The 10,226-nt window shown below is 44.5% G+C and overlaps 1 protein-coding gene across 1 annotated transcript in view; it reads left to right on the top strand.

Moving 5' to 3' along the window:
• slc16a5a (solute carrier family 16 member 5a) overlaps nucleotides 1-10,226 on the top strand; it is a 27,109-nt gene that overhangs the window by 8,539 nt on the left and 8,344 nt on the right. The window contains exons 2-4 of the mRNA XM_050060404.1: nucleotides 888-1,351; nucleotides 6,977-7,120; nucleotides 8,771-9,610. Coding sequence (XP_049916361.1) covers nucleotides 991-1,351; nucleotides 6,977-7,120; nucleotides 8,771-9,610 — 1,345 coding nt within the window. The 5' untranslated portion in view covers nucleotides 888-990. The remainder of the gene's footprint in view (nucleotides 1-887; nucleotides 1,352-6,976; nucleotides 7,121-8,770; nucleotides 9,611-10,226) is intronic.

Below are 10,226 nucleotides of genomic sequence, written 5' to 3'. Positions count from 1 at the left end.
GGCAATGGTACTACTGTACTTTCAATAAAGCAATCGTACTATCAAACTCACAAACACTCTGTGTGAATACATTGCTCTTCTTAATGGGTTCAGTTGACTATTTAATCTGCAATTTCCTATGACCTGTATCCCAAACACACACCATGTGAAACTGTACATGTGCAGCTGTGCACTCAGTGGGTATGGACTAGTTATTTTATTAATTGTTAATATTACAAATACAAATTAAACTTCAGGTAGCCAACTAAATGAATATAATCAGTTGCTTTTTCAGTCCACTAGATACATTTTGCTGCAAAAAAAATGGCTGAAGTGAGATGAACGGGTTGAAAACTTTATCTTATTAGATAAAATAGATGTTGGCAAAGTTTACCTGTGGGGACATAATTTACAGTTGACAAAAGGTAATGTATGGTGGGCCATCAGGATAAGAGTATGCACGAATAATATGATGTTAATTCCACTACAGAAGAGACTTGATGATCACTGAGATTAGGTGGGAAATGTGAATGTATCGATATCAGTATCGGCCAAAGAATTTGTTATATATCGGATATCGTCAATATATCCAGTAACTTGGATCCCTAATTCAGTCCTAATAAACAAGTACTGGACAAGTTTAAATGTTGACCTGATGAGGATGATGATGCAAGAGGAAGAGTCAGAGGACCATCAAAGTTATTTTAATTCATCTTGAGGGTGACGTGAATGTTTGTACCAAATTTCACTGGAGTCCATCCAGTAGTGTCAGTGTGGACAGAAGTGGTGGACAGACAGATAGACAGACAGACAGACAGACAGACAGACACTGCCGACCATAAAAGCCGCTCCAGCTGCTCTGCACATTACACACATTATTACACACCTTATTTGCTTTGCTGTTCCAGGTGTCCCTGATGGTCGCAGCAGTTACAGTGACATGGACAGCAGAAGTAACTCCACACCCTGCAGAGCGAACACAGGAGCCTCTCCTGAACTGCAGAGCAGAAAATGACTCAGAGAAATGGAATCAGAGGGACGAGTGACCGCTGCCTCCGCTCAGAGGCCTCCACTGACCTCGAGCTGGCCAACGGCATGGAGAAAGTCCAAGAGGCCAACGACTGTGAATCTGAGGAGGGGGGGCAGGGAGGTGAATGCAGAGACTCTGTGGGTGTAACGGGAGCAGTCACAGCTCCAGATGGCGGTTGGGGGTGGGTGGTGCTGGCTGCCACCATCATGGTCTTGGCTCTGACCCTGGCGTTCCCGTCCTGTGTGGGAATCTTCTACACCGACCTGCAGAATGAGTTCCACGCCTCCAACAGCGAGACCTCCTGGGTGCCCTCCATCATGACGTCAGTGCTTCATGCCGGAGGTAAAGTATGCAGGCCAGGAAATAAACTGTCCTCTGTTTAGTTAGTTCTCCATGCAGTTAATGGGTAACTTTAAAGGATGGGTCCATCTGCATACTTTGACGGGTTTTCAAAAGTAAACACCCACTCCCTCGTTACCAAAAACCACTGACGAAGGTTAGAGCACTGATGATGAATGGAAAGAGTTAGTCTGGGTTCTTTGAGGTGGGATTGTTTGAGGTACTTATTCTTTATCAGTGTAGCATTTTGCCATCAGAGCGCCCTCTCTGAGGGGGAACTGAAGCTGTTATATGGCTCTGTTCAAAGCCATCAGACTCCACTGACAACAGTGATTTTACCTCACAGAACACAGCATTCGGTGAACTACTGCTGCCTTGATCGGTTGGTTTATGTTATTGTGTAACTTCTGGATCAAAACTAATCCACAGCAGCACACTGCGTAACGTCTGTGCCAATTAGGGGGTAAAGTGGTGACTCCAAGGGTGGGCCAGGTGTGCCATCGCTGCCCTGATACAGTTGTTGTCCCCTCCACTGGCCCTCCTGTTAAAGATAATCAAACGCCAACATTACTGCATCTAAGAGGTTGCAGCGCGCTATTTTTTTAAGCTAGCACAGAAGTATCTTGTGAGCTTGACAACTGAAGGTACACACTGGTACCAACCATGTTGGCATAGCTTGTTGGGAAGGGGGCGAAGTGACGCTCTAAAGTTAGGAGAAATTTTGGCGAGGGAACAACTGGCATGGCCATTTTCAAAGAGGTCCCTTGACCTCTCACCTCAAGATGTCTGATTGAAAACCTAAACGTTCTTTAGGTACCCACGAGTCTTCCCTTAACTCAAGAAAGCTTCTTCCCAGTAAATGTTTTGTTCCTCACAATCAGTGTATTTTTGTCTTTTTAAAGGGAAAATACACCCATTTTCAAAACTCATACATGTTGTGTGGCGTCTGAGACTGTCCAAAACTAAAAGTGAACATCTCTCTTCCAAATGTAAAACATGCAGCAGGGGGCCATGGGCTGGGATCAAAACCACAGTTCTTCCAGCAAGGATAAAGCCTTTGTACATGGGACGCCCACTGTTCCCACTGAGCCACAGGGCGCCCCTAACATATTGCAATTCTTAATTTAGACGGTGTTCCCCGTTCAACCAGGACAACCAACCGATTTTAAGAACAATGAATCGCAAACACCTGTACGGATACATAACACGCTGAAACAAGAATGTTGTGGAACTCAAAATGTTAATTGTACTGGTATTCATATCAGTCTGTAGACACTAGATAATTAGAGATATAAACTATAGAATATAAAACCAAAGTGTATCTGTATGCGATTCCTTTACAGATTCTGCATAAATAAGGAAACCCTACTGTGAAGCTACAGAATGATATTGAAACAAAAATGGACCTGCCCTTAAATGAGTTTAAACAGTGCATCTTAATATACCTTCATTTGTTCACTTTCAACAGGTACTTGTGCAGAGTTTTATCATTACCACTCTACACTACAGCTGTTCTTTAATCATCGCCTATAGTAGTATTAATATTATAAGACGTGTTGCCCTTTAGTTGCCTCGAGGTAACTGCAGTTCCTACCTGCTGCTGTGACACTGGGAACATGTGAAACTCAGGAGGGAGAATATGTGCGTGTGTCTAACTGTCTCGCTGTGCTGATGTTGATTCAAAGAAGATTATACCATGAGAAACTGAGGCTGGGTTATTACCCACAGCTGAGAGGGACTTCAGCACTTTGCACATCAAGACCTCAGAGCTACAAAGAAATAATTATCCAGACTTTAAAGTGATGCTATCTAAACTTGTAAGAGATGAAACGGCACATGCATCACTTTATAAAGTTGGACACATGAGCAATAAAACCCACGCTTTGCTTCAATCAACACACTCAGGTGATTTTCTGCTGCAGCCTTACCTGGTTTGTTTTTTTATTTGTCAGATTTTCTTAATTCAGCTCAAATTTAGATGTTGTTTCACACAGAAAAATGACAGTTAGGTTCTTAAAGTCTTTATGTTTCAGCTTTTGTTGTTTAAATGGTGGCAACACCTTTGTGCACCATTAGTATCTGCAGTATCTAAGACTTACACGCTGTCAAAAACATGCAGAAGTTACTATCTTGTCAGATACTAGATGCATATTTGACCTTTAGCTCTGACCGCAGTGATGGATGCGTGTGTTTCATGTGAGGGCCCTCCTTTGTTCCACCGGCTAAATATAAACCAGCAGCAGCAACACAGATGTTTCAGTAGTAACTTGATACAGCAGTGACACGACTGTACACAGTAAACACAGAGGCTGATGTCACTGAGACAAAATGAATTTAAATGACAGACTGCACCGCTAACAATGGAAACTACTACATCCCTGATTCCTAAAAAGTTGGGACGCTGTGTTGAATGTAAAATGTAATGATTTGTAAATCCTTTTTGACCTGAAGTACTGAGTGTTGTTAAAAGATCAGGTGATGTAACACAGTGGTAAACATGCCCCGGCTCCTGCAGTCTGCATATCAAAGTATCCTCGGGCAGAAACTGAACCCCAAACTGCTCCTGATGGTTGTGTGAGAGTGTGAATGGTTACCGAGCCTTTGCCACCAGTGTGTGAATGTGTGTGTGAATGTGTGTGTGACTCGTGGTGTAAAAGTCCCTTGAGCTGTGGAAAGACCTGAAAGGTGCTCTACAGGTGCAGCCCATTGACCATATGCTACAATCCATAAATGACCCATTCACAGTGAGACTACGTGACTGTGGCCACGACCTCAGCTCACATTAAACACCATCTATGAAGACATGAACCGTGACCTCCAGCATGACCTGGGGCGTTTTGCAGCCGAGTGTGAAGCAGCTGGGATGAGAGTCAGTACCTCCAAGTCTGAGGCCATGGTCCTCTGTCGGAAACCAGTGGTTTGCCCTCTCCAGGTTGGAGGAGAGTTACTGCCTCAAGCGAGGGAGTTCAAGTATCTCGGGGTCTTGTTCACAGTGAGGGTAGAATGGAGCGTGAGATGGATCAGCGGGTCGGTGCGGCTTCTGCAGTGATGGGGGCGCTGCACTGGTCCGTCGTGGTGAAGAGGGAGCTGAGCCAGAAAGTAAAACTTTCAATTTCAATTTTTAGCTCTGGCTGGATGGATGTATTTAATTGAATATAGGTCAAAAGGAATTTGCAAAACATTGCATTGTGTTTTTATTTACGTTTAAGACAGCATCCCAACTTTTTTACATTTGAAGTGGAGAGCTGTAAAAACACTGAGTGGTTGTAATGCAGAAAATGTGCTGACGACAGGAACTGTAATATCAAAACCTTGTCTGTTATTGACACAAATGTCAGAGTCTGCTGATTGTTGTGCAAAGTCTACTTTATCCTTTTGTCAGTGCACAAGTCCTCGGTGTGGTGCACCACGGCGCTATCTTTCCAGTCACTAATGTCAACATCCTTCCTCAATGACGCGTTATGCAACATGCATGAAACAGGAAGTGTTGTTGGCTGTGAGAGGTCAAATAAAGGCAGTGTAGAAGATCAAGGTGCGTCTTTCTGTGAGTGTGTGGAGCAGAATGTAGATTTGGTGATGAGCATGATTTCATGCTGCTGCATCAGAAGTGAAAAGCAGGCAGGAGTTTGGCACAGTGAGGGCAGTTTCACAGGATGTCCAACCCTCAGACGCAGTCACAGGAAGGAATGTGGTTAGTCTGGATGTGTAACTCAGTCCAGCAGACTTTCTGGTTAAAAAGGATTAAAAACAGGTTTTTCAAACATGTTTGGATGAATACAAGTAACACAAGTTTCCTGGCAGAACAAAAAAATGTCTCCATGTTATCAGAGTTTATCAGCAACAACTGTCAAAAACAGTAATTATCATCATTTTTTCATTTGAGTGCCGTCGTGTCTTGGAACGTTATTTCTAAAAGATAAGAGGAGGACGTTTCTGTTCCACAGTATCAAGTGTAGTTTGCTGTGGGAGGTGCTCACTAATTACCTCTGCAGAAGAAGAAGAAGTTCTCTGGTTACACCAAAAACAATCAGTACTGCTCCGTGCCGTCACGATGCTTAAACTCCTCCGACAGTCCTTATTTCTGTAAACACAGCTGAGAGCAGTTTTTTGGCATGGATCAGAAATGTTGTATCACATGTAAACAGATTTTAGATCTCTGAGTCTCTCCCCACATCCAGCTTCTGTTTACATTAATTTAGACCTACATTACCGGCCACTTTATTAGGTACACCTTGCTGGTACCAGGTTGGACCCCCTTTTTAATTCTTGGTGTCACAGATACGCAAACAGCAGGAAATACTGTGTTTGTTGGGGACTATTTTCAGCGGCGGATGAATCCACATTCAGTGCTCTAATGATTATTTACAGCAGCAGGACCGTCTCTGTGCAGCAACAATGACTGAACACTGTTTTCATCCTATAAATATTGTTGCTCTTTAGCTTTTAGGAGACACAGTCTGTTGGTGTACGCTCACTCCTCTTAGTTATAAAGTCACTTTGGTAAATACCCAGGATGCACCACATTAGCCAGCAAAGGATTTATAGGCTTCATTTAGAGGTCTAGTTTTTATTAAAGTCTCAGTAATTTCCTTTGACAGCTGGACACTGGAGTTTTAATTAAAGGTTCAGCAAACAGTGGGATTATCTACAGCAGCTGGACGGTTGTTTCTGGACAACAATGGATGAACGATGGTTTTATGCTGTAGCTGCTGTTGCTCTTTAGCCACGCTCACTCTTCTTAGTAATAAAATCACTTTGGTGATTACCTGGGATGAGCCACATTGGCCAGCAAGGTTTTATCTTTTATTATCTGGCTGACCAAGACAAGAACCTCCCTTCAGAAACACTCCCATCAGCAGCTGTTCCATCTGAAGCATGTGTCTGGGACATGTTTGTTCTCACCAGTTGACGAGTGTAAAGAGTCAGAAAGAGTGAGTGTGATAATGGCACAAAGTTCTCACGGCTTTTACAAAGAGGAATGCTTTGATCTGAGACGTTTCTGTCCTGAGTTTACAGAGATGTGACAAGAGCCTCAGGTTAATCTTCAGTGAGCTGAACAAAGTTTGATCCGCTCATGTGAGGTCTGTGGATTGAAGAAATGATTCAGCAGAAATTGAAACTATCATATGAGATGAAGCACAGACGGGACTTAAAACAAGTATTAATTGTGATATTTTCAGTGTTTCATCTTTGAGGCTACTTCAGGAGAAGTTTGAGTAACACCAGCCAGGTATTATCCCCATCAGCACCTCGCAGCCCTGCTGCCTAACAACAAAGGCGTGTGTTGAATTTACCACCCTCGTCGGTGACCTTTAACCAATATACCCCGCTGTATCTAAGCCTCAGAATATATAATGTGGAACTTCCTCTTCAGGCAAAATGTCAAGATAACGACCGACAGAAACGATGATTGAACCGTGAAACGCAGCATATGTTCATTGATGTATGTGTCACTTCAGTTACACGCCATGTGCACACACAGAAGGCGTGAGAGCAAACATACGTCCAGTCGTGCTTCCAGTGCTTTCCTTCAGCTCAACACAAGTCATTTGAGACCAGCTGACCCCCCCCCCGGGTCAGCCTGTGCCCGGTATGCATTAAACTAAGAGCATTACATTTGATCCACAGGTCCCTTCTGCAGCGTGCTGGTGGAGAGACTCGGTTGCCGGGCGACGGTCATGTTGGGCGGCGTCCTGAGTGGGCTTGGAATGGCTGCCAGCTCGTTCACCCAGTCCATCGTACAGCTCTACATCACAGCTGGGGTTATTACAGGTCAGCAAACATTCAGCTGATTTATGGCTCCAGCTGACACCTGACCAACAACACTACGTTACCTGAACAACAGCAAAGAGCAAACAGCAGTCAGAGAGCAGCTGGAGATAAACTCCTCTGGACTTAGTGGAGACCCAACCAGCAAAACCATGACTCCCAGTAAAAGCTAGTGATGCTCCACGTGCAAACAGGAATTAGACATTTTGTCAGTTAGATCTTTATAGGCAAACAAACATGTTAAACCGCAACAATGACAGTGACAAAGAAACCAAACACTGCTTGGGAAGTGTAATACTGGCTCCTGTCATAGTCTTGCAGATTGAATCATATCTGGCTCCACTCCAGTGCTGCCATTTTGAGTTGGTACAAAATCCATTTCCCCATTTCCTTTCATTGTTCTTCTTTTAGTCTCAACATACTGTATGTGTCCATATTTTGCATTTAAGAAGATTAATTCAACTATTAACAGCCATGTGTCCTTCGTTGTGCTGCGACTCTTCCCCACCTCCTACTGTCAGCTGTTTTACTTGATACTCGTGGTACATATTTTTACTTTTTAACAATATAACAGTGAAATAAAGAACACATAGTCATGTACACATATGCACAGACACATATATACAGAGCCTTTAAAGGAACAGGCAGCTGCATGACATAGATCCTATCATGATCGGCTACATGAAGATGTAGAACAATAAGTGACTTACTCCATGTGGAGTTATTGTCAGTAAAGTGAAGGTTCAGAGTTGAGCTTTTATATATAATCTATAAATGGATTCCAGATTCTCAGAAATTTATCAGAAGAGCCGTTTCATGTGAATCTGAGGCTGCTGTCACACCTGCCCTGTTTGGTTCGGTTCAGTCAAACTCAGGTGTGTTTGCCCCCTCAGTGCGGTTCATTTGTGCAGGTGTGAACACACCAAAACAACCGGACCGAGACCTTCTTGAAGAGGTGGTCTCAGTCCGGTTCCAAAGGAACTCTGGTGCGGTTGGTTTGTGGTGAGAAGGTGTTCCGACCTGGATGTGAAGCAACTGCAGTCACATGACACATTGTTTGGGTTAAACATGAGCATGTTACAGTCCTGGAGGATTATTAATGTGCACCTCCTCCTGTACTGCCTTAATATGCACATTCAGCACATCCAATGCATCAAAACATTGTTTTCTAGTTGGAGCCGCGCCTCGTTTTCAAACTGTATGGTTTGACTAAAATGAACAATGACAGCAATATAGTCCACGATGAGCAGCGCTAAAATCAACCTGCGTAGTTGTCCCTCCATTGTGACATTAGAAAGTGTCACATTTATCTTGCAAGTGTACTCTTCTTCAACGTTTGCTTTACTTCCTGGATTTTTCCCACATGGAAATTCTGACCAATCAAGAGCAGCTTTTTTGCACCAGTCTAACTGTAAATGTAGCTGCGAACGAACCAACTCTAGGTAATTATGCAACTTAATAATAAAACCATTCCCTGATTCAGACCAAAGGAGACCACTCTAGGGCTGACAGCAGCCTCAGTTTCTCAAGTTAGAGATGTTGCATCACCTCCTCCAGTGGAGGAAGATTAATCTCCTTGCTAATAAAATGACAAACTTCACTTCATAATTTGGTCTTTGCAGTTGCTGTGAATGTCTTCTTCTGTGGTTACAGGACTTGGTTTCTGCTTCAGCTTCCAGCCGGCGGTGACAATCCTCGGTCACTACTTTGTGCGTCGTCGTGCGTTTGCCAACGCGATGTCCTCCACAGGCACAGCCCTGGGACTGTGCACTCTGCCTTTCCTGGGTAACTACCTCCACACAGAGCTGGGCTGGAGGGGAAGTTTCCTCGTTCTGGGGGCCATCCTGCTGAACTGCTGCGTGTGCGGAGCGGTGATGAGGCCCCTGCAGCCCCCCAAGCATCGAGGCCAGCCGCTGATGAATCAGGGACCCCCTCTGCCTGAGGAGGAAGATGTGAGGAAGGAAAAAGGCAGAATGAGAAGGATATGGAGCTTTGTGGTGGCGTCCCTGAGCAAACACATGGCCTTCGATCAGTTCTGCTACAACTCACGATACTGTGTGTACGCCATAGGCATCACGTGGATGATGCTCGGGTTTGTGGTGCCCTTGGTGTACCTGGTGCCCTACGCCACGGCTAACAACATGGAGCAGAGCCGGGCCGCGCTGCTGCTCTCCATCCTGGGTATGGTTAACATCGTGGTCCGGCCGCCGTTCGGCATCATCCTCAGCATGCCGTGGTTCAAAGGGCGACACATTTACGTGTTTGCCTCTGCTTTGCTGGTCAACGGGCTCAGTAACAGTATCTGCTGCATCGGGCCCACCTTCCCCGTGCTGCTGACCTATGTGACGGTCTACGGGCTGTCCATGAGCGTGGTGGGTTCCCTGATGTTCACTGTCCTCATGGATATCGTGGAGATGAGCCGCTTCCCCTCTGCCCTGGGCCTGCTCGCTATCATGGAGAGCATCACGCTGCTCATTGGGCCTCCACTGGCAGGTAACGTACACAGTGAGACACGGAGAGCAAAGATATGGTGATGATATCTATAATCAGATAACCTACAGAGAAGTTGTCTCAGCTTCAGCCAGATTGAAGTTTCAGGTTTAAACAGTTTTATTTTTCTGAGAGCAGCTCTGGACCAACATTGGTTCACTGGTTCAGTTAGCACCGCATGTTGGGGTTTGTTGGTGAAGATTCTCAGTCATCCAGGTCATGGTAATCCTAAGTGCTGTATCGTAGGCAACTGGACTTGCTTGCCTTTCTTGAAGACGTTTCTCCTCTCATCCAGAGTGTTTAGGGTCAAGAGCTCACATGTGACTGTCCTGTTGCCTACGATGTAGCACTTACGATTGTTGTGGTTGTTTCCATGGTGACCCCGAGTGCATTGACCTAAATTAAACTGTTTTTCTTTTGCAGACATTTCTTTTTTTATTTCCAACCTTCGATTTTTTTCCCCTTCTTCACAAAGAAAGAGGAAATATTTAAAACTTTTTTCTTTTGTTTTTCAAGCAGCTTTTCTTCAAGTTGTTTCACCATCTGGAGTTTATCTTACTATATAATGATGAAAACTCTGTGTGTGTGTGTGTGTGTGTGTGTGTGTGTGTGTGTGTGT

The sequence above is a fragment of the Epinephelus moara genome, chromosome 13 (assembly GCF_006386435.1).
Source record: "Epinephelus moara isolate mb chromosome 13, YSFRI_EMoa_1.0, whole genome shotgun sequence".
In the NCBI taxonomy this organism is placed as follows: Eukaryota; Metazoa; Chordata; class Actinopteri; order Perciformes; family Serranidae; genus Epinephelus; species Epinephelus moara.
The sequence above is the reverse complement of the archived record's forward strand: the minus strand, read 5'-3'. Positions and strand labels throughout refer to the sequence as shown.